The sequence below is a fragment of the Salvelinus sp. IW2-2015 genome, linkage group LG4q.1:29 (genome assembly GCF_002910315.2).
Source record: "Salvelinus sp. IW2-2015 linkage group LG4q.1:29, ASM291031v2, whole genome shotgun sequence".
NCBI lineage: Eukaryota > Metazoa > Chordata > Actinopteri > Salmoniformes > Salmonidae > Salvelinus > Salvelinus sp. IW2-2015.
Genome location: NC_036842.1, coordinates 26418068 through 26443167, shown reverse-complemented (window position 1 = coordinate 26443167; position 25100 = coordinate 26418068). Strand labels below are relative to the sequence as shown.

Below are 25100 nucleotides of genomic sequence, written 5' to 3'. Positions count from 1 at the left end.
TTTGCAGCTCTTTCAGAACATCTGCTATCTGGATTTGGGTGAAGGAGAAGGAGAAGCTGGGGAGGCTCGGCAAGAAGCTGCGGGGGGCGGGGGGGCGGAGTTGTTGGCCGGGGTTGGGGTAGCCAGGAGGAAAGCATGGCCAGCCGTAGAGAAATGCTTATTGAAATTTTCGCTTATCATGGATTTATCGGTGGTGACCGTGTTACCTAGCCTCAGAGCAGTGGGCAGTTGGGAGGAGGTGCTCTTGTTCTGCATGGACTTTACAGTGCCCCAAAACTTTTTGGAGTTAGAGCTACAGGATGCAAATTTCTGTTAAAAAGCTAGCCTTTGCTTTCCTGACTGACTGCGTGTATTGGTACCTGACTTCCCTGAACAGCTGCATACCGTGGGGACTATTCGATGCAATTGCAGTCCGCCACAAGATGTTTTTGTGCTGGTCAAGGGCAGTCAGGTCTGGAGTGAACCAAGGGCTATATCTGTTCTTAGTTCTACATTTTTTGAAAGGGGCATACTTATTTAAGATGGTGAGGAAATTACTTTTCAAGAACGACCAGGCATCCTCGACTGACGGGATGAGGTCAATATCCTTCCAGGATACCCGGGCCAGGTAGATTAGAAAGGCCTGCTCGCAGAATTGTTTTAGGGAGCGTTTGACGGTAATGAGGGGTGGTCATTTGACCGCGGACCCATAGCAGATGCAGGCAATGAGGCAGTGATCGCTGAGATCCTGATTGAAAACAGCAGAGGTGTATTTGGAGGGCAAATTGGTCAGGATAATATCTATGAGGGTGCCCATGTTTACGGATTTAGGGTTGTACCTGGTGGGTTCCTTGATTATTTGTGTGAGATTGAGGGCATCTAGCTTAGATTGTAGGACTGCCGGGGTGTTAAGCATATCCCAGTTTAGGTCACCTAACAGAACGAACTCTGAAGATAGATGAGGGGCAATCAATTCACATATGGTGTCCAGGGCACAGCTGGAAGCTGAGGGGGGTCTATAACAGGCGGCAACAGTGAGAGACTTATTTCTGGAGAGATTCATTTTTAAAATTAGAAGTTCGAACTGTTTGGGCATAGACCTGGAAAGTATGACAGAACTTTGCAGGCTATCTCTGCAGTAGATTGCAACTCATCCCCCTTTGGCAGTTCTATCTTGACGGAAAATGTTTTAGTTGGGTATGGGCTCACTGTGGGTGAAAAGATACATTTATATGACATGACTGTTCTAGTCATGTGTGTCAGATTAGCCTGAGAAAATGCTCGTTACTCTCAATATTCACATATTTAAAATGCTCTATAATGTATAATATACAACCTCTTATTGTTTTGTACAGCATGTCTGCCCCCTGGTGGTCATCTAATGGATGTTCTGCACTTTTCAATTGTGCAAGTTCTGTACTTGTTAAATCTCTGCTACTCCATCTGCAATGAATACCTGCAGGTGCGCTTGACTTAATGTATTTGATGTGTGGATGATAGCAATGAAATCGGTAAGTGATACAGTATTTTCACAACCACGACACAGATGCATAATGATGTCGTGATCCCTGTGACCACTGTCAGGAGGTCCTTTAACATCAGTGAGGTGAAGGTTTTTTTCAGTGTTTGATAGTCACGTGCACAGGGTTACAGGTGTGATTGCAGGGTACAGTGAACATCTTGTGTGTGTGTGTGTGTGAGGCAGACAGGCTCCTTCAGACAACCTGTTGCTGTTTAACGGCCTATCCCTGCTGCAACCTGGTTCTTATGAATTGCACATAACACCATTGGTCTGGGTGCCGGTCTTTTTCTGCTTTAGCCAATTTGCTGTTGTCTTTCCAAACTTGCTAAACATAAGGCAAGACAACAATGTGATGTTTTACTGTTGAGTTTAGAAGCAATCAGATACCCAGACTATCGCATCGGGGATTATGTTTAATCAGTAACAGATCTTCTACTGGGTTGTGTTGTACTCGGCTGTATTCATTATAAAGTGTCCTTTGTCAGTTTATTTGACCGTAGGGAATCACAACATCCCTGCAGAGAGAGAGAGAGGAAGAGAGAGAGAGACTGTGAGAATTAAAGGAAAGAAAAAAGAGAGAGATAAACAGTGATAGGCTACCTCTAGGCTGTGTGCCTACACTTTCGATACCCAGTCATAAATTAGTCATCAGTATCACTTCCCTAGTGTGATCTTATTTCCACACAGTCCTCTAGTCTAATTGCAGGTGCGCTCGATTTGGCTGATCTGACCTGGCCAGTGGGAGGACAGTGCACTTTAGGACTAATAAATGGGTCAAGCGGTGTGCCGGGACAGCTAAATCGGGCTCACTTCTTGGCGCGATGCTACAGGTAGATCGTACTTTTTCGACTGACGTCACTCCCAGGGATGGGCTTGTCACGTGGTTAAAGTCTGCGCTATCTAGTGGAAAACAACCTCTGAGCTGCAAGGGAAAAAACTGGGAGAAAAACTACTGGAGAAAACAAGCTAATTTAGCAAGGGCAACGGTAAGCCCAAACTATTTCAACAACGCACTCTAATAATCACAATTTTTGTAAATGACCACGTAGACAGAAGCCTATAGCTTTACCATAACATATTCAGAAGCTACTTTTCACTCCAGTGTTGCCGGAGAATGGTGCCAAGTTTCTAATTCGTCGCGACTGCATTCGGATAGCCTATTGCTGATAGCCTTACCAAATGCACAATCCACTATTACGTCCAAGTAGGTTATAAACTTGTCTTTATTATTAAATGCGACAAAACTAAATCCAACATTCACAGACACTGAAAAGGTAGACTGAAGTGCCATGACAGCGAACGTGCCCTTTGAAACAACTGAGTCAGGGGTGCTGGATACAATATAACGTTAACGTTACTGTATTAAGTTATATTTTGTTTCAAGTCAAGTGATAGTGTAATAAGCAATAATATAAAGATTCGCATGGTAGGCCTAATTATTCCTGTCTTTCAATGGTTGTTTTACTTCACCTGTGAAATACTCTTATGTGTTTGTTAATAGTGTTATAGATATTTTGAATGGTTTGCTTTAACAAATTGCAGGGCAATTCAAAATGCATTGTTTTATTTGTTTTATCAGTAGGTTATAATGATATAGTGCTTTAGCCCCGGGCTACTCTTTTCTTTTACCACCTATATGATTTTGGAGACTTGCATTTTTAGTCAATTACATTGTAGAATGTGTATCCATTTAATGTGTGTATAAACCCAAAGACTCATCTTTGTGTCTGCAGGTGATTCCTGGATGTATGTATAATCTGTATGTCCAGACAAGGTTTGCACTCTGACCTGCAAGCCAATGTAAGTCGTGCTGAGTGACTGCGTGTGAAAGAGGTATTCCAACACAGTATGTTCATTTATCATCATCTAATAACATCATTTATCCTCTCCAATTGAAGATGGCATGCTGGCTGATGATCATCAATAATATATTTTTGTGTCACTACTGCTAGTAATTAAAGCAACACTTCGCTGACTATCCAACCCTTACAAAAAAAGATTGCAGTTTTGAAACTGCAGTAAAAGTGCAGTAACTGCAGTCGACTGTGGTATTTTGGACGCAGTATTTGCAGCAGTTGTACTGCACTCTAACTCAAATCAAATGTTATTTGTCACCTGTGCCAAATACAACAGGTGTAGACCTTACTGTGAAGTGCTTACTTACAAGCCCTTAACCAACAATGCAGTTCAAGAAATAGAGTTAAGAAAATATTAACTAAATAATGCAAAGTAAAAAAATTATATAAAATCAAAAAGTAACAGAAGAAAATGACATAACAATAACGAGGCTATATACAGGGTGTACTGCTACCGAGTCAATGTGCAGGGGTACAGGTTAGTTGAGGTAATTTGTAAAGGGACTATGCATAGATAATAAACAGCGAGTAGCAGCAGTGTAAAAAAAAACTGCAGTTATACTGCACTCTGACTGCAATCTTTTTTTCGTAAGGGAAATGACTCCAGTACTCAATAGTCCAATGTAGGCTAGCCTATTTGACCACCTCCTTATTTAGTTGTGGCACAAAAATGTGTTCCTGACTCAACTTGCACTCATTCATTGGTACTTTTAGGGTGTTTTCACATATTGTCCTCTTTAAAAGAACTGATCGCAGTCCTCTTTAAAGTGCTAAATAACTCAGTTCACTTCAACTATTTTGTCCTCTTTGCATGTTTAGAAAGGAACCAAGATATTTCTCCAACATCTGGATCTGGCACTCTGGATCTTTTACAAAGAGCAGGACAAGCCATCTTTTTGGGGGGGGGAACCTGAACATCATCATATTCTCTCTTTTGTGGGACCAATGTGAGGGTTTAGGGCAGGGGAAACGGTGTTGCAGTAGTCTAGTGTGTGGTGCGGGAATAATGACACGTGAACCTGGGGAGTGTTGCGTTCACATTGTCCTAAAAATGGGAACTGGACGACGGACTTCAAGCAAACCGAACTCAGATCACCTCTTAAGAATGGTCTCAGTTCGGTTCGCTTCTGGGGATCTTTTGAGGGGTCTGAGTTTTCTTTGGAGTGTTGCTTAAAAAATTAAGCAAACCGCAAAAGAAAAAGGCTGAAAGGGACCAAGTGTGAAAACACCCTAAGTGCAGGTACTCCAGTTCTCTACCCTTCTTGATGACCTATGGTTTAGTGTTAGTTTTCTATGGTGCTTGGGTCAGCATATAGTTTTGGGCTGGTATCTATGGTTTGGTTTACCATTACATTGTGCATGTTTGGTTGACGTTATCAGTGGTGTGCCTGTTTTTTAAGTTTGGGATCTGGGATTTCTGATTGTTTTGACACATTTCCTGCTTCTGCTTTCCTCATGTATTGTGCTCTTGTAGTCTCTTCTTGCTGTACTTATTTCATCATCATGCCAATCCTAAAAGATTTTTAATACTTTTGTGAAATAAAAAAAGTTTTGATATTTAGCTGTTTTGAAAAGGGCACTATAACATTTGTGTGTGTGTGTGTGTACTCGTGTGCGGGTATGTGTGTGCAGGGCTCATCTCTTTCCCCATGACCTCTGGAGGAGGTCCCTGCGGCCGCACTGAGCGTGTCCGTCATGAACCCCATTACGACCAGGTCCCGCCAGGCTCCCTATGCCGAAACGACCCCTTTGACCTTCAACCCCTGAGGTACCAGCGGAGCACCGAACTAGCCCTGAGCTCTGATCCCCTTCCGCCCCCTCCCCTGCCCGACCAGCCCCCTGTGGGGCCCGAGTATGACCCCAGCGTCAGTGAGGACAACCCAGACCCTGACCCAGATCCACACCTCGAACTAGACCCTGCCCTCGACATCAAACCGGTCCACCGTTTCATCCCGGACTCGTGGAAGAGCTTCTTCCGAGGGACCAGCCTCCGCAGCAGCAAGCCCTGCCCCATGCCTGCCTCCTCCTCCTCCTCTAACAACAACAACAGCACCAGTGGCGGGGTGCGCTGCTCGCCCCCACACTCGCCCTCCCTGCCCAGATCCTACCGGGACCCCTATGGGGGGTCAGGGGGAAGCAGCTACAACTCCCGCAAGGAGCTCCTGGGAGTGGGCGACCACCAAGAGTCAATTTCGGGACGCACACTCCACACGGCGCTCACCTACAGCGAGCGGGTGGAAGAGTACCACGAGCGCTACGGCTACATGAAGTCCTGGGCAGGCCTGCTGAGGATTCTGGGATGCGTGGAGCTGCTGCTGGGTGCAGCGGTGTTCGCCTGCGTGTGCGCCTATGTGCACAAGGACAACGAGTGGTTCAACATGTTTGGCTACTCCTCGCCTGGAAGTGCATATGGAGGCTACGGAGGGGGGATGTACGGAGCGGGCACCGGAGGGTCCTACTACTCGGGTCCTCAGACTCCGTTTGTGTTAGTTGTGGCGGGGCTGGCCTGGATAGTGACTGTGATATTGTTGGTGATCGGGATGACTATGTACTACCGCACCATCCTACTGGATTCCTCCTGGTGGCCACTGACAGAGTTTACTATAAACCTTGCCATGGCCGTGCTCTACATGGCTGCAGGTGGGTGGGACGTGAACTACACACTTTAGAGAGAGAATACAATGCTATGTCAATGCAAACTATGATGATGGTTACTATTATTTGTGGTTCTTCCAACTGCTTAGCTGGTTATAGCATGATACTTGTAACACCAGTGTTGTGGTTGACTCCAGCATGGGCCATACATTTTATAATAATATACAGTAACTGTGTTGACACGTTGGATAAAAGTATTTACTAAATGACCATACTACTATCATTATTAGCTGTAGTCTACGTCAGAGACACCACGCGGGGCGGTCTCTGCTCCCTTCCCATCTTCAACAATGGCATCAACGGGGCTTTTTGCCGCACCGAGGCCGGACAGACAGCCGCCATCATCTTTCTGTTCGTCACCATGGTGATCTACCTGATCGGGGCCATTGTGTGTCTGAAGTTGTGGAGGCACGAGCAGGCACGCATGTACCGGGAAAAGTACGGCCTGGAGGTGAGATTGGGTGTGTGCCTGAGGCACGGGGTTAGGTTAAAAGTACGGCCTGGAGGTGAGATTGGGTGTGTGCCTGAGGCACGGGGTTGGGTTAAAAGTTAGGACTGAGAAGAAAGTTACACATCCTCACAGAAATGTAAGTTGCAGGTAAGTAACACAAATAATGTACTCTGTGAATACATATTATTTGCTTTCATTGGTGTCTGAATCAGAAAATCCAACAGTTGATGCAAGCTTGGCAATGAAAATAAAGCTGTGTGAACCACTACACTAATGTGAGAGGGGTGTGCATGTGCACGTTCACACTGCGTGATGGTCCATTGAGAGAACATTGTTCATTAGTGGATGGGGGTTGCCATGGTAGCTTGCTATGTTCTATGTTAATTGCTAGGCAGCTCAGGTACCACTTGTTCTATCGCTTTCATTCAGTTCTCATGTGAGGAAGAAAATCTGTTGTAGTTATGAAAAGATTGGAGCAATAGTTTTTGTTAACATTTTATTTGGATAGTCCATCTGTAGATGCTCTACAGACTCAGTAACATTAAACTATCTTCTAACCTTAACCCTAACCCTTATTCTAGAACTAACCTTAACCCTTTTTCGAGAACTAACCTGAACCCTTATTTTAGAACTAAACTTAACCTTGCTTAGCAACAGATAGTTTGACCATCTGTACAGCATCTACAGATGGACTTTCCAAATCAAGTGTGACCATGTCTTTCTGTATGCTGTATACATTGAGTGTACAAAATATTAAGAACGCCTGATCTTTCCACGACAAACTGACTAGGTGAAAGCTATGATCCCTTATTGACATGACTTGTTAAATCCACTTTAGTCAGTCTAGATGAAGGGGAGGAGGCATGTTAAAGAAGGATTGTTAAGCTTTGAGACAATGGAGACATGGATTGTGTATGTGTGCCATTCAGAGGGTGAATGACCAAGACAAAAGATTTAAGTGCCTTTGAACAGGGCATGGTAGTAGCTGCCAGGCGCACTGGTTGTATCAAGAACTGCAACGCTGCTGGGTTTTTCATGCTCAACAGTTTCCCATGTACATCAAGAATGGTCCACCACCCAAAGGACATCCAGTCAAAGGACACAACTGTGGGAAGCATTGGAGTCAACCTGGCCCAGCATCTCTGTGGAATGCAAAAGGGGGGTGCAACTCAATATTAGGAATGTGTTCATAATGATTTGTACACTCAGTGTATATGCAGTCTTATATTACAAAAATATAAGCTCTATTTCTTTTTGCAGAAGTGTCATTTTAGACTTGCACAACTTCTGTTTTGTTATTACGCAGATGCATACGACAGATTTCCCTGCGGCGAGGTCTTTGGTAAGCATTTACCGCTGAGCTTAATGTTTTTATTTATGGCTTAATGCCAAGAAAGAAATCTATGGTGTTGATCAGCTCCTTACAGTGTTACACATACTCCAGGTACAACCATGGTCTATATTTCATATTTCTATGGTTCTGTCTTTGTTCTTCTTTCTCCCAGATGCCGGTTCCAGAGCCAATTCAGGGTTCTACTGTGGTTCCCATCCAGACTGCGGTACCCAAGGCAGGGCCACCGAAGGTTCTACAGGGAGCTATCCCTTCTGGTCACATCCCCAAACCAGTCATCATGCCTGACTATATAGCGTGAGTGGCACCTTCACACACAGGGCAGTGGGAGAGTAGTTGATACAGGGGTTTTATTGATAGAATTCAAGCACCATGTTCAAATCTGAATTGAGTTTATTTGAAAGCTTTCAGGGAATGCACAGAGATTTCATTGGTGCATGGAATTATGCTCAGGATGTAAAATTATTAGGACAAATATCTGCCCTGTAATGTTAAGCGGGTGTAAAAAAGGACAGTCAATCTAGCACAAAGGTAGAATGTGTTATGTGCAACGCTTACTGAGTCCTCTGGCGGTATTGTAAGTAGAATGTCATGTGGGCTGATTGTACTTCCCACTAAACAAAAACCATGAGCCATATGCAAATTCAAGCTCTGCCTAACCAGTCTAGACAGGAATTGTAATTTTATTTCTCTGGACATTTTGGGGGCAAATCCTAAGCGTTCAGGAGAAAAATTGCTTCTTTGCTGTTTTTGATCCCACACATTTTCGCCACTCGTAGTGAGCACAATGTTGAATTTTCGGCCTTCCTGATGTAAATATCCTTTGTTGTTTTTATCACTCCCATAACAATGACCCTGTTAGTTTTTTATCCCTCCTATAATCATTAAGCCTGTTTAAGTTTAACACTTTACATTGAGTTGCCCTAATGCCTTGCAACTATTTTAGTACTCAGAATGTAATTACCCAGTTCTGCATGGTATGTACATATTAGGTTACATTGAATAGTAATAAGACAGGGAAATGGTGTTTCTAATTAGTAAAGGGTGTAGTAACTGTATTTACATTGACAACAATAACTGTATACCTTAATAAATATACATTTTGTAAAGTAAATACATTAATACCTTGCAGTAATACATTTAATTTATGTAAAGTGTGACTGATCTCTGTTTCACTGTAGTAAGTAGGCTACCCTGTGTTCTTTCTAGACCTGTTTTTGGAAGTAAAGTTACACTGTCTGCCATGGAGGAAGCCCCCTTTTCTTTCTGCCTCTCGTGTTGTAATAATGAATCTGTTCCTCCGCTGCCCTCTCTTCCCCCCTGCAGTAAGTACCCAACCATCCGTACAGTCGATGAGCGGGACCAGTACCGGGCTGTGTTCAATGACCAGTACTCTGAGTACAAGGAGCTCCACGCTGACGTGCAGGCCACCACCAGGAAGTTTGACGAGCTGGACGCCATGATGCGTGCCCTACCCCAGCACCCCAACAGTCAGATGGTGATTGGCCATGTCCTGCTGTTACGCAACCACACATTCACTTCCTGTTTATTGTTTTTGTTCTTTTCTCATTGCTCGCATCTATTTGGTCTAAGAGTCTTCCTCTCTCTTTGTCTGCTGGAATTAACACTGATATTAAAAGAACTGGATAGGTGACAGGAAATAGCATTATAAACGTCAGCCATATTGCTTTCACCTAGCATGTTTTCAGATCAGTGCCGATGGAGACAATGAGAGGAAGCCATATTGAGAATATCAACACTAAATAGTTGTTTGTTCTGCTCTCATTGTGGTGCTCTGCCTCACCCCCCCCCCCCCCCCCCCCACACTTCCTTGAATCCTCCCCCCCTATTTCCTCTCTCCTGTAACTTCTCCACCCTCCACTTCCTCTCAAAGCCATCAAACTGTACTTTTGATTCCTGAAGTTTCCTGATTTTTGAACTCATTACAATCTTGCATTATCTTTTTTTCACCAGGAGTATGACCGCGTAAACAAAATCCTTCAGGAGTACCAGAGGAAGAAAAATGTGAGTTTGTCCCCTGCCTTTCTCTCAATCATTCAGCTGCCCATTCACTAATTCAGCTGCTCATATTGTAACAGTTTCCAACTCCAATTGGCCCTATATTCAGATTAAAAGACCTAGCCTATCCTTGTAAATTAAGCACCATTAGCAGACAGGGTGTAGTAAGTCACCTGGGTGCCAGTGGTTGTTAATCTATACTGCCACTGTGGGAAAGATGAATCAAGCATGAGTGGTCATAGAGAGGAAGTGTGTGTGTGTGTTGGTTCTTCTATCCTTGTGGGTCCTTAAAATCACAAAGTCCCCACAAGGATAATAAAACAAGGAAACTTCTCCTTCGTGGGGACATTGGTTATCTTAAATTCAGGGGTTCGGGTTACAATTAGGGTTAGATTAGGATTAGGATTAGGGAAAATCTTATATTTTTTTTAAGGAAATTTATTTTAGGTCCCGACGAGGATAGAAGAACATAACGTGTGTGCTTCTGTTCCGGCATGAGGGAGTATTGAATTTCCTTGCAAACCTTCTCACATGAATGGGCTCATTGTGTTTTCTCGAAACCTAGAGTTAGAGGAAACGGCATCACTTCATATTCAGCACAGTGCTGATAGTCTCTATCCTTCTTTATTTAAAAGGAGTGGGGTCAGGGAAAAAACAAGCTGAACTTGTATAAAGAAGTAGTACTAAGCTTCTTCTTCCTGGCACACTCTACTAACTCACAAAGCTGTTTAATATCAGAATTATCCACGCTTGAATGCCAGAGTTCTACATGTGGCATGTTATTGGCCTTACATGGTCTTTTTGATATTTGACACAGAGCTAATTCATATGCATTATGCTTAGCCCATAAGAGGTTTTCTGCCATGCAATGACGCAAATACCAGTAACTCTTTAAACTGGATTTTGATTTGCCAGAACATTGCAGGATAACTGATTGGTTTGGTTGGGTTTGAAAATTCAAGAAATCTGAAGCTACTCTTCTCTCTCTCGCTGTTAGGATCCTACGTTCCAGGAGAAGAGGGAGCGCTGTGAATACCTGAAGAACAAACTGGCCCACATTAAACAGAAGATCCACGAGTACGACAAGGTCATGGAGTGGAACGATGGCTACGGCTAAACCAGCATGGCCTATCTGTCTGGGGAGACCACTGGGAACCAGTAGGAGACCAGTTAAAACTAGTAGGGACCAGTTTAAAATAATGGAAAACATATGGGGACCAGTGCAAACAGATGGGAGCCATTTTTAGTTTAAATTTGATTGAATGAATTGAATGAAACCGGTTCAGAATGGTTGGAACGGTGGTTTAAAATGGTGTCCTTTTCCTTTCAGAGACTGCACTTCTTTTTGAACCGGAACAAGCTGGTTACACACGTACATTTTCTTAATTAAACCACAAAAGAAACTGGAGTGTGTGTGTGCGCATGATGGAGAATTGACCAAAGGGGCATCTGGAGCAATGCTTTACTTTTTTACTGAAAAATGACCTTGATATGCAAACAAAGACAAGTATGGTACTGTAACTGGACATACCACTGTATATAAGGCCTTCTAATCCATTTCACTATACTCACGCAACACCAGCTGCTCAAGTGTTTCACAAAGGGAGAATAGGATTAGCCTATAATCCTTCAAACGAATGATGGATCATGGAAATTGTTGCATGCGTTTACACATTACATGCTTTAATCAATCACGTTTTTATACTCCCTCCATTCCTTGACTCCTAGCTCACTGAATCATCGGAACACTAGAGTAATGCGATTGTCATGTTGCAATCCATTTTGTTTTTACTCAATCACTGTGCAAACTTTACAACCACTGTTCAACCACTATCCAAAGTTAACTTATGAGGTAACCTTGATACTATGGCTCACTTTGGGTATGGTTTACTACCTGAACTCTTCAACTGCTGTATCTCAAGACTGTCTGTGTTATACACTGACTATCTGGAGGATTTGTGAATTTCCAAATCATCATATTGTGAGAATCAGGTAACATACAGGTGTCCCTCCTGAGTGATGATTGTGCTTTTTGGAAAGTTTTTATGACCACACTAATTTCTGTGTAGTTTTAGTACCATGTTCTACCGTTTCATTAAACAACACTACTTATTTCCTCCACTTGTGTTAGACTAGCAGTTTGTAGTAGTGAATAACCTTTGCATGTGCCTTGGTGTGTTAATGTAAATAAATGTCTGTTATATTTATGTCTGTCTTCTATCATTTTGTGACTATGAACAAACATATCACTTGTTTTATTGCATTTAAATGTTGTCTTCCTGTATTAGACCAAATGTGATATGTAGAAATGTTTTTGGGGGTTCTTTCGAAAGTCAGTCATGATGAATTGGTGCTTGCTGTCTTTGAGACTACACCTCTGCTATTGCATGTCAGTTTGCCACTCTCCTTAAAAACATACAGTAAAATATGTCTGAAATTGAAAAACAAGCAGTTGTTGTTGATAGCTCACAAGCTGAAATAACAGGGTCTGCATACACTTGGCAGTTTACTTTTGTCATTGTTATAGTAAAGCATTTTTGCTGATGGAAATTCCATCGATTACAGTCTGCTTTATGCAAACTTGTGTGATATAGGCCTACTGCATCTGCAGGTATTCAATAACACTTGTAACCAACTAGATGTTTTCCATTATATGTGTACCACAGGGATGTATATAAATATGTTTGTAGTTTCTGGCTTTTGACACTTGCTTACCACCGAACTGAATGGAAGACATACAGGGGAAAGAAAAAGGCCAGCCTAGGCTACTCCCAGAGGAAGCCTCTTGTAGGCCTATCAAGCAGCCAAAATAAAACGTATTAGTGCACGTGCATTTGACTTGGATTATTTTCGTATTGTTTCACTTCTCTAGACTTTGTTTCGCTTCAATACATTTTTCGTTGTAACAACTCTTCATTGTGGTACTAGCCTGCCTGATGGAGATGAGAGGAGGAGACCCGACACCCTACACATTCGGGGGCGGGGAAATGTGGGTGTGTGGTGTGTGGTGAAGGGGCGGGTCATATTTTGATGATTCCACACCTGAACAAGGTGTGGCCTGTTATTGAGAATCGGACGGAATTTCACCAGAAACCACTGGTGTTAGACGCGCGGACTATTTTCCAACAGGTGAGTGGTTTGGCTATATTTTGTGGAACATTTGTTTCATTGTGAAATCGTGTTTGTGGTAAGATCACATGATCTTTTTTCGCAATGTTATCTTAATTTTTAAAATAGGAATTAAAATGTCGTGTTGGAAACGCAACAAAAGTGTTTTTTTTGTATCAACATTTGTTCAGCCTAGTTCAAACGCTTTACTGATATTATTTTATTGGTTATGAGTAGCCTATGATTTAACACCGGGATCATCAACTAGATTAATGCAAGGGCAGATTTTTTTACCCCTTTGAAGCGGATAGTCGGGGAGGAGCTGAAAATAATTACAAATAGTTTGTCGATTGAAGATTTACTTCATGAATCTATATTATGTTTGCCTTAAACATAATCATTTCAAACCATGCTTATATTTGTTTTTACAGTCTTTTATGTCCAACAATGACATTTGTTTTTGTTCATAAAACTTGGGGGGCCAAATAAATCCACCCGCAGGTCAAATTCGTCCTGTGGCAGCCAGTTGGGCAACCCTCATTTAAGAAAACAGTAAAACATGTCAGTTACTGTGTCATTATTCAGGTTCAAAATGTTGCAGATATACATTTAACCTGGTTGACAAGCCATATGGCTTATGTGGATTAGAGAATACTGCAGATAATTGTCCTCTCATTTTTTAAAGCTGAATACCCCACTGAAAACACCTCTTTGTGGACTGTTTTTTGTTGTTGTCACACTTGTTCTCACTGTTTCCCTTGGGGAGGAAGCCTTGTGTCATTATTCCCTGTGTTTTGTAACCCTCCTGTGGACACTGATGCAGTGAGCTGTATGTTTCTTTGCTTTATTCAAATGTTTTTCTCTCCAACAGAGCTCAAACAGTTTTAAAGAGAGAGACCCTTCGGGCCCCTGTGGATTCAGGAATGTCTTCCAAGCCCAACGGGAGTCCGCCTCCCTATGAGTCAGATGGATAGTGAGTCTTAACTTTTACTTTACCCCTACTATATCTTTGTCAAAAGGTTTATGACCTTCCTGACCTATACATATTTGATATACTTGTTTTGGTGGAAAAGGCATGAACTTTTACCTAAAGGTTTGATCTTGTATTATGTTTATCGAAAACCATAGTAGTGCGAATAGTCATACTATACGAGGTGTTTGCTCAATAGAGATTGTAGATTGTGTTGTTGACCCAAGGCAGTTTATATCTCTCCTCTATATGTGTCTCACACACAATTGTCTTTGCTAACTCGCTCATCCTACAATTTATGTTCCTACACTTGACACCCACACTCTGTTACAATCCACGTTTAATCGGTTGTCTGTCTCCCTCTGCAGTCATGAGCCACCCCAGCCGGCGTATTCCTACTACCCCGACGATGAGTTCCAGCACTTCTACAAATGGACGTCTCCCCCGGGCATCATCAAGCTGATGTCCATCATCGTCATCGTCCTCTGTGTGGCCATATTCGCCTGTGTGGCCTCTACGCTGGCCTGGGACAGCCAGGGGGCCATGTCTGGCTTCGGTGGTTACGGGGGCAGCTCGTACGGGGGCAGCTCGTACGGAGGCGGTGGTTACTCGGGTAGCTTCGGTGGTGCTGCCTATGGCGCCGGTAACAACTATGGCTACGGCGGACTCGGAGGGAACTACAATGACCCTCGCACGGGCAAAGGATTCATCATTGCCATGGCAGCATTCAGCTTCATCACGGCCCTTGTCATTTTCATCATCGTGGTGTCGAGGCAGAGCCTGTCGGAGTCTAGAAGGTTCTACCTAGCTGTGGTGATCATCTGTGCTATCCTGGCTCTGCTGATGCTCATAGCGACTATAGTGTACCTGGTGGCGGTGAACCCCATGGCTCAATCTACAGGGTCGATCTATGGGAGCCAGCTGGCAGGCCTGTGTGCCCAGTACCAGGGCCCCCAGGTTTCAGGAATGTTGGTCAACCAGTATCTCTACCATTACTGTGTGGTGGAGCCTCAGGAGGTGAGTGTACTTTGTGTGTGTTTGTGAGAGAGGGGATGTATGTGTGCCTCCTTTCACCGCATACTTCCTCTCATCTCTGTGGTGGTGTCTGGGTCTGTGTGTCTCACCCAACTTCCCCATCCCGACCCAGGCCATAGCGATAGTGTTTGGCTTCCTGGTGATGGCGGCTCTGATCATCATGATGGTGTTTGCCTTAAAGACGCGCCAGAAGATCAGGAACTATGGCAAGTCCAACGTCCTGTGGAGGAAGGTGAAGATCATCAACGAGGAGGCCCCGCCCCAGGACGTGGAGGCATGGGTGAGTTAGGGAGTGGATGGGCACACATGGGGGATGAATGTCAAATATATTTTTTAAATTCCTTGTGTCCTCTCCTGTCTTTCACTTGCATCCCACACAAAACCTCAGAGGGAAGGAAATGTGGAAACAATGATCAAAGGAAACACACTTGTAAGAAATGAGACAATACGGTTTCATATTGATCTCACCTGTTAGGCGCTAACAGATCAGTGATCATGAAGGATAGGACAGAAACGATCGAAGACATTTTACAATATTGAAATGCTCTCAGATTCTATTCAAAGGTAATACTTCCTCTAAACATGTACAGCTACAGTGCTAGAGGTAGGAAATCGTATCTGCAGAGTTTGTCTGACCCTATAGTTTCTATCCCTTCCTGAAGGCTGTATGAAAAAGGAAGAAAGGAGGGGATTTTTTTTTTAGACCGTTCCAGTTGTTATGAATGACAACCTACACAGAATTGTAGCACTTCGTTCACCTTAACCCTTCAGGGTTTTCTGTCTCTGAACAAACTGCGGCGGTCAGAGTTGTTGTTCTCATGCATGGAGAACGGTTAGTCAGGCCAATATGTCTGTCTGTTGACTGTTTTGTTCTACAGCAGTAGTCTGATAGGTAAAGTAGTAAGACCTGTTCTCCCAGAGTCAGCAGCATTGGAGGTATGAGGAGAGAGCTCTCTCACACTCAGTTTCTGGGTGTGGTTTGTGTATGGTGGTTTCACTCTGTCAGTAAAATGGCGGGTGGAATAAGGCCCTCAAAAACAAAAATGGCAGTTGGGAGGTATATTATTTCAAGAGGTTGTCTCTGTTGAATGAGGACAGTAAGCAGTTAAGGAAAAACATGGTCAATGCTCAAAAGTAAAAAGATGAGTCAACGATGAATCATGGTTTCTGAAACTGTTCTTAGAACACCCGCTTTCCACATACCTAAATCATGATAATGTAGTGTGACTTCAGTCAAGATAGTAAGTGGCTGATAGTTAAGGTAAGTTTCAGTATGGCCCAACAAAATTATTTAACATTTACACACTGCAGCTTTTTTTTACCAAACTCACAGCTGGTATTTGAGTTTTGCACTAGAGGACAATGTGAAAGAGGAAGAGCTGGTCTAACTAGTATTTAAACCCATGCTGACCAATACAAGAAAAGTAGACACATGCACAACATTACAGAACAGCAACATGACCCTGAGAAACTGAAGAGGCGGTGAAGGGCTGTGTGGCTCGTGAAAACCTTTCTGAAATTGCTGAGGCAGTGTTATTGCATGGATGAGTGTGTCTTCCCTGGTCTACTGATTACTCTGATGGGAAAATTCTGTCTGTCTACAAATGACACCTACTTAGTACCTACCCCTTATGCACTTGTGGAGATCTGAGAGGAGTGGATAGGTGTAAACCATACTGTGAACATTCCACTTAGCCTGTCAGAGGTACTACCATATTGCTAGCCTTATACCTATGCAATTAGCTATTTCAGATTTGAACAAAGTCCCAACACCGACGCTCCAAGCATTACTGTAGTGGCTGGCTTTGCTCTGGGAAGTATTTCTGCTTGTTTTTTTGGACTGAAGGAAATCCCAAGTCTCAACCTGTCAGTGTAAATGTGTCTTACTATCAAGTTGGTACAACGTCATCAAATACAGTATGTCATTGTTTTGATGAGGATTCACTCACTCTAAGCATGATGTGGCATTTCACTCCCCAGAGGAGGTATACTTCTATTACTGTACATCTGCATTTCAATGCCCCCCTCTACACATATAGGCCTACCTGTTCAGATGACACTTTTTCAATTTGTATCTCAAGGTGGTTCTGTTGCCACAGTACAAATAGTATGATTATCTTGCCTGTTGTGGCTCTCTCAGCTGTTGTGAGTTAGGTCACTGAAGTATATGTTGTGTCCCCTCTGCAGGTGAACAATGTGTCAGGTTTTCCTGATGAAGGTATGGTGCTGACCGACTACCCAGAGAAGTTTGGAGGATCCAGGAGTCACCTGGACGACACCAGCACCAACTACGACAAACCTCCCTACAATGACAGCCCAGCGTGAGTACAGACAATACAGTACAGTTACAAACAGGCTTACACTGCAACTACAGCCCACTTTAGTACAGACTAGATTAGATGTGGAATTTATCAAAGAACAATTACCTTATAATGTCTTATCATCTCATAATGTTATACTGGGAATTAAACAAAGAGATTTTAACTACCAAAGGGAAGGAAAGCTATCTACATGGGTGCATGGAACATTAGCTCATGAAACAAGATGGTGGTGGCCTATTTAAGTCATTAAGTTTGCAGCCGACACAACAGTGGTAGGCCTGATCAACGACGAGACAGCCTATAGGGAGGAGGTCAGAGACCTGGCCGGGTGGTGCCAGAATAACAGCCTATCCCTGAACGTAACCAAGACTAAGGAGATGATTGTGGACTACAGTAAAAGGAGGACCGAGCACGCCCCATTCTCATCGACGGGGCTGTAGTGGAGCAAGTTGAGTTCCTTGGTGTCCACATCAACAACAAACTAGAATGGTCCAAACACACCAAGACAGTTGTGAAGAGGGCATGACGAAGCCTATTCCCCCTCAGGAAACTAAAAAGATTTGGCATGGGTCCTGAGATCCTCAAAAGGTTCTACAGCTGCAACATCGAGAGTATCCTGACTGGTTGCATCATTGCCTGGTACGGCAATTGCTCGGCCTCCGACCGCAAGGCACTACAGAGGGTAGTGCGTACGGCCCAGTACATCACTGGGGCTAAGCTGCCTGCCATCCAGGACCTCTACACCAGGCGATGTCAGAGGAAGGCCCTAAAAATTGTCAAAGACCCCAGACACCCCAGTCATAGACTGTTCTCTCTACTACCGCATGGCAAGCGGTACCGGAGTGCCAAGTCTAGGACAAAAAGGCTTAACAGTTTTTACCCCCAAGCTCTAAGACTCCTGAACAGGTAATCAAATGGCTACCCGGACTATTTGCATTGTGTGCCCCCCCCCCCCCCCCCCCCCCCCCCTCCTTTTACGCTGCTGCTACTCTCTGTTTATCATATATGCATAGTCACTTTAACTATACATTCATGTACATACTACCTCAATTGGGCCGATCAACCAGTGCTCCCGCACATTGGCTAACCGGGCTATCTGCATTGTGTCCCACCACCCACCAACCCCTCCCTTATGCTACTGCTACTCTGTTCATCATATATGCATAGTCACTTTAACCATATCTACATGTACATACTACCTCAATCAACCTGACTAACCGGCGTCGGTATGTAGCCTCAATACTTTTATAGCCACGCTACTTTATATAGCCTGTCTTTTTACTGTTGTTTTATTTCTTTACTTACCTATTGTTCACCTAATACCTCTTTTGCACTATTGGTTAGAGCCTGTAAGTAAGCATTTCACTGTAAGGTGTATTTGGCGCTTGTGACAAACTTTGATTTGAGAAGATTGTTCTGTTTTCTACATATGTCAGTGCAGACCAGTGTAGTGCTTCCACAGTAATGGCAGGTTTGAGGTTGAATCTTATGGTGTTATTCTACACTGCTGGGAGGGGACGATAGCAAGTTAGGGGTTGCTGCTGTACTGAGATGACTGGGCGTGTTTGTGCAGGGGTTGTGGGCATATGTGATTTTCTGTGCAGAAGACAGAGAATGTGGAAATGGGTGAAATCTTCCGTCCATTTAAAGTCCATTTACTGTAAGACACTGCTATGAAAGGACAATGGGAATGGTAGGTGAGGGCTGTAGTGAAGGAAGTGTGACATTCCTTATTTCCCCTCCATCTTACTATGACATCATCACATTGAACAAGTCTGTATTTCCATTGTTGGAGAGGAGAAACTGTTGTCTTGAGCAACATATTGAAAGTCAGGCATAAACTTGCTTGGCATTTCACCAAGATTGGATTTGTTTTTGAATCAAATTCTTCAAAAAAGATGTCACCAGACCCCTTGTAAAAACTGGCTATCATCCCATGATCAGTTATGTACATTACCTAGTCCCAAAAAAGTCCAGAGTGGTTGTACTATATTTGTAAAAACTGTTTATCGCACAACCTGGATATCAGACAGTTGTTTTTAAGGAACAATAGTGACCGTGTGTATCTCTGGGATGATTATCTTAGATGTAGGAACTTAGAAAGAAATACCACCCCTGGACTCTGGAATGCAAGACATGTGGTGCGTGTGTGTGATCACACATATAGCTGGAGAGAGTGGTCTCATGTCAGAATCATCCTTTTATTATCATTATTTGGCATGAGGAAATCTTTCTGGCAGAACCAAATGTTCATGTTTCCTGTAGTGCAATCATCAGTCTTGGATGGTACTGTAGGTCAACTCACGGCTTAACTCACCCCAGAAAGTCAAGCAAAACGACATACATTAAGTTTGTAACCTTTACGCAACTCAACCACCAGTATGACTGGTGACTGAAATACACTAATGCACCTTGTCATGCTTTTTTGAAGCAGAAATGTTTTGCTTTTATTTTTAATTCACCATTACGCAACATTAGTGTAAATGTTTTCCGCCCTGTCAGCAAAGTAAAAATAGGCAGTGCAAATATGGCACTTTTTCTTTTACATTTATTTATATTTTTTAAACTTTTGCTTGTGGCAGTAGCTGTAATGGCCTACAACAGCAATCCAACACTAACTTGAAGTATTAGCAGGTAGACCGCAGCATTGATCACTGCTTAGGAGAGGTGAAGCATTAACTGATCTGGGTCATTTTGGTTCGTCAATGGTTAATAATACTAAATTGAGTAATTTGATCAGTTTGTATAGGGGCAACTCCATTTCGTAAAGTACTAAATCAAGACTCCCCTCTTTCCTTGTCTGTCTCCAGTCCTCCAGTAGTTTGTGACTTCCCTGTGCACAGTAGCGCCCCCTACAGCAGTGGCTCAGAGATGGCCAGCTCAGCAGCAGGGAAGCCCAAAAAGAGACGGGCCGGTCGTCCTCGCCGTACTGACGGACAGGATACAGACTACGCTTCCTCTGGGGACGAGCTGGACGACGACAATGACTTCGACAGGTACAGAGAGAGTAACAGAATTACGGTTGTAGTGATAATGGTTGTATGTATTTTAGTTGACAGCTACTATTAATACTACAAGATTGAAGTTGCTGTTCTGTGCCACAAAGTCTGAAAACATATTGCCGTCTAGGTTTCCACAATAACATTTTCAAGTGTATTCTGACACACCCTCTCTCCCCCCTTTCTCTCTCTCCTCAGTGAGTTCCCCACCATTGCCAATGAGCAGGAACGTGTGGACTACAAGCGTGAGTTTGACCGGGATCACCAGGAGTACAAGGACCTGCAGGGAGAGCTGGACATCATCAACAAGAGCCTGTCAGAGGTGGACAGAGAGCTGGATGAGCTGCAGGAGGGAAGCCCCCAGTTCCTGGTGAGTTTGAGGGAATCAGTTTGGTGAGGAATGGGCTAATCTTGATCACATAATGACTAGTTATTTGGGAAGCAAGGTGATTTGTTGATCAGTGACTGATTCTGTGCAGTCTGAATGTAATCTCAAATGTGCACTTTAACTAACTAGCTAGGGTCCTCTAAAGGTTTCCTGGTCAGGTCATGTGGCCAGTAAAAACTCTGGTCCCTATTTATAACATTGAGATAATGTCCATGATATGTTGCATCGTTTCCTAATCACATGCTAACTTTAGGGTGTGGAAGAAAGGGGTCATGAGAGGGATAGTTGTTTGAGAAGTAGATTTGTTTGCATTTTCAATAATCTTTCTCTGCCCTACAGGATGCTATGGAAAAGTACAACAGGCTAAAGGACATAAAGAAGGTACGTATCCACAACATTTAAGCAACGCCTCTTTGTTTGATCTACTTCCTTATGTACTCCCTCTTGTGTCTCTTCTGAGTACTACACCCCAGTCCCACATTGTCAGGAAGTTTGAGAAAGTACATGTGGTTATCATGTCCCTTGTGAACTGATTTAGAACCAGCTTTCTATACACTTGTACTTACCACACTTATTATAGTCATAAAACAAAACTGATCTCAGACCAGCTACAGAAGACAATGTACCTTCATTGGCCTATTCTTCCTGGTCTACAGTCAGCAGATTACCAGTTGAAGAAGCGCAGGTGTAAATACCTGAAGGCCAAACTGTCCCACATCAAGAGGATGGTCGCTGACTACGATCGCAGGGCCTGAACTTCCTATCACCTGACGTCAGCCAGGATACTTCTTCTGGTTCAGAGTTGATGCCAGATGTAACACTGGGGGTTTGAGTCAGATTCTACTTATTTCTTTGGCTCTGCTCTAGTAACACTAGCATATCACTTAGAATTAAGCAATGTATTGAGCATTTATTATAAGTGGTATGCTTGTGTAGATATAAGAACGTAACCTTTGTAATTAGGTTTGTGGTTGCAGTATACTAAGCATCTTCACTGAGAAGTGTCTGCCCAAGGATCTCCACTGTGATTGGATGGATGTGCTAGGGATCAGCCAATCCACAGTATACTACAAAGCTGTTAAACATGAAGTATCTCGCACATACTTCCCGAGACAATGGCTGTAGAAATATGTGTGGGTTTTGTGACTTTTTAAAAATGGGTCATTTGAATGTGCAGAAATAATATATTTATATGACTGCATTAAGTTTAGTGTTCAAAGGCTTGTGTTCACTCTTGTTTCGTATAATGAATGGTACTTAGAGTGCAGTTTATCCTCACTCTGTCTGTTGGTAGTGTTGGTAGCCAATTTAAGGGATGGGACAAAATGACAACCTCAAACTGTGATGTTGTGAGATGGATTACACTCTGATACATTAGACATTTTTTACAGCTTCCTCTTTTAGATGAGATGTTCACTTTTTATTCTTTCTATTTTCTCTTAACCTCATTGTCAGGTTTTGATACTTATACTTATGAAAGGTTTGCCATTTGTAAATATGTGAATATACTTGTCTCTTTATGTACTAATGCTTTGTCCCCTCTCCTGTAATTTTTTTGTCAGTTGCTAAAGACTTTGAAACTGTTGTAAATCATTATGCATTTGTTTCATGTTCTGTTTTACTTTTTTGACCTAAATGTAATATATTCAAGGTCACTTTATTAAAACTGAAAATTCAATAAAGATTTGCGTAACAGTTGAAATCAACCCAATCAAATGTTTTTCTATATGGTCTCTTAAAGACATTCTCAGGTTTTTCAATGTGTGAATATACTGTTATATACTTAGTTATATTGATGTAATATGGTCTGCGGTCTTTTGTCAGTTGCTAAAGACTTTGACTTTTTTTTTTTTTATCAAGATGCCTTAAGGTCTTTTTAAATAAAATAATTAAACAGCACTTTTTTTGCAATAACTTATTTTTAATACTAGTACTTTTCATTGTCAGTCTACTGCGAACACTATTAATCATAGCTAACCAGCAATTAACACTTTTATAACGTGGTCAAACCATTACTTATCTTCAGGTCGGAAAGTCGGCGCTCTAGAAAGATGCCAGAGTTTCCGACTTGGCGGTTTTGAAGTGTATGTCATATCTAGGAGGTACTGCATAAGAATGCTCAGAAAATATATTTTTGTTTTTGGACACATTTAACCCCTTATTTTTGTTGGCACAAAGATACCTTGAGTCTTTTTTCACCTAACTTTTAATCTAATTCCAATGACAGGCAATTTTTTGGGGTTGATTTCATGTTAGTTGACAACAATCAAATTTGGCCTAAATCAAAACTAGATGTTGAACTGAAAGCTGTGCCCAGTTGGAAAATAAAGATGGCACTTCTAAAAGCATATTTCACACCATAGCCTGCTGAATTTGTAAGAACTTTTTTCATTTTGATTTCGGCACAAATTAAAATGTGGCACTGACTCGCTCATAGACTTATGTTTCAGCATTGTCTCAATGAAGAGTTTGGCATTCGACTAGTGCTAGCCATGTGCAACATCATGCACGCGCAGTTACAAGCCTGCTGAGTTAGCAGCAGGCAGACGAGCAATATCCACCTTCGTAGTATGGATGAAGCCTAAACTGCAATGTGAAACTAACTGAAGCTGGTTGTCTTTAGAAAACCCTGAGTAGATCTAGATTGCAGACACCAATCCAGTGAGTCTTTTGCATTAATATTTGTGTAATTGTCCTGCTGAAAAATAAAACTATCCCAGGGTTAGGGTTTGAGAAGACTGAGGTGGGTTTTCCTCTAACTTTTTACCTGGACTTTGCGCTTTTCATATTTTTTTTTGATCCTGACATAGTGCCTTCAGAAAGTATTCATAACCTTGACTTATTCCACTTTTGTGTTACAGCCTGAACTCAAAATAGATTTTTTCCCTTCATCCAGCTATACACAATACCCCATAATGACAAAGTGAAAACATGTTTTCAGAACATTTTGCAAATTTCAAATTTACATAAGTATTCACACCCCTTAGTCAATATTTTGTGGAAGCACCTTTGGCAGCTTCCTTGCAGATTTTCTCAAGGTCTGTTAAGTTAGATGAGGATCTGCGGTGAACAGCAATCTTCAAGTCTTTCTACAGATTTTCAATGGGATTAAAGTCTGGGTCACTCAAGGACTTTCATATTCTTGTTCTGAAGCCATTCCAGCATTGCTTTTGCTGTATGTTTGGGGTCATTGTCCTATTGGAACGTAAATCTTCGCCCCAGTCTGGAATCTACAATCTGAAGAAGGTTTTCATCAACGATTTGCCTGCATTTAGCTCCATTCATTGTTCTCTCTATCCTCACCAGATTTCCAGTCCCTGTTGCTGAAAAGCATCCCCATAACTTGATACTGCCACCCCCATGCTTATCGTAGGGATGGTGCTAGACGGATTATGAGCTGTGCCTGGTTTTCTCCAGACATAACACTGCGTTCCTGCCAAAGAGTTAGATTTTTGTCTAATCAGACCACAATCTTTCGCCTTATGCTCAGTCTTTCACATGCCTTTTTACAAACTCCAGGCATGTTGTCATGTGCCTTTTTCTCAGGAGTGGCTTCTGTCTAGCCACTGATAAAACCCAGATTGGTGAAGTGCTGTAGAGACTGTTGTCCTTCTGGCAGGTTCTCCCATCTCAGGCAAGGAACTCTAGTTCTGTCAGAGTGGTCATTGGGTTCTTGGTCATCTCCCTGACTAAGGTCCTTCTTGTCCGATTGCTCAGTTTGATCGGACGGGTAGTTCTAGGCAGAGTCTGGGTAGTTCCATATTTTTTAAATATCCCAATGATGGAGACCACTGTGTTCTTGGAAACTTTCAACACTAGACATGATTTAATATCCTTCCCCAGATATATGCCTCATCACAATTCTATCTCGGCGATCTTCGAACAGTTCCTTGGACTTAGTATAGTTTCTGCTCTGACATGCACTTCTTCGGTGAGGTTTAACAGCGGTTGGTATCCAATATGTTGCATTACCGCCCCCAACTGAACTATAGTACTGATCAATTACACTTTATGATACAAAATGGGAAATTGGAACTGTATAGTTTATCCTCCCATCACCAGAGTAACTCATCAACACCAAAAATAACATTACAATATAACCCAATTCAGGTGTAGGCCTACCTTTTAAGCCAGCTATGTTATCAGACTAGTACCCTTCTATGTTACAGTTCAGACTTAGTGAGAGGTGTGTGTCTGTTAGGCTATGTGTGTCTGTGTTAGGCTATGTGTGGTGTGTGTGTGTGTTGGTGGGTGCTGTGTGAGCACTTTAAATTATTAGACTTAAATTAATGTAATTATGTATTCTGTGTTCCTGAGAAGCCTCTCTATAACATGGAATACAAAGTATAACACCAGAAACAAAGTTGAATTTTGTCCCATTACACCGTACTCAAGGTATGCTAATGGGCGCTATTATTCCTCATCTAGCAGACCTTGGGGCTAGGT

The 25100-nt window shown here is 42.6% G+C and overlaps 1 protein-coding gene across 1 annotated transcript; it reads left to right on the top strand.

Moving 5' to 3' along the window:
• Positions 1-4989: 4989 nt before the first annotated feature.
• oclna (occludin a) lies at positions 4990-22553 on the top strand. The gene is made up of 16 exons (XM_070439485.1): positions 4990-5997; positions 6243-6463; positions 7770-7805; positions 7969-8111; positions 9141-9312; positions 9789-9839; positions 10831-10945; positions 12762-12822; positions 13813-13914; positions 14280-14928; positions 15059-15226; positions 17134-17267; positions 20078-20263; positions 20465-20636; positions 20994-21035; positions 21311-22553. Exons 1-16 carry the CDS (start codon positions 5007-5009, stop codon positions 21407-21409), a joined length of 3342 nt encoding a protein of 1113 aa, XP_070295586.1. The 5' UTR covers positions 4990-5006; the 3' UTR covers positions 21410-22553.
• Positions 22554-25100: the final 2547 nt, after the last annotated feature.

What these genes read in the sequence shown, in the direction of transcription:
- oclna (XM_070439485.1), top strand. Translation starts at nt 5,007, where the DNA reads ATGACCTCTGGAGGAGGTCCCTGCGGCCGCACTGAGCGTGTCCGTCAT. An exon ending in CGTGCTCTACATGGCTGCAG is followed by an intron (nt 5,998 to 6,242) that starts GTGGGTGGGACG and finishes TATCATTATTAG; the next exon opens with CTGTAGTCTACGTCAGAGAC. An exon ending in GGCTAAAGGACATAAAGAAG is followed by an intron (nt 21,036 to 21,310) that starts GTACGTATCCAC and finishes CCTGGTCTACAG; the next exon opens with TCAGCAGATTACCAGTTGAA.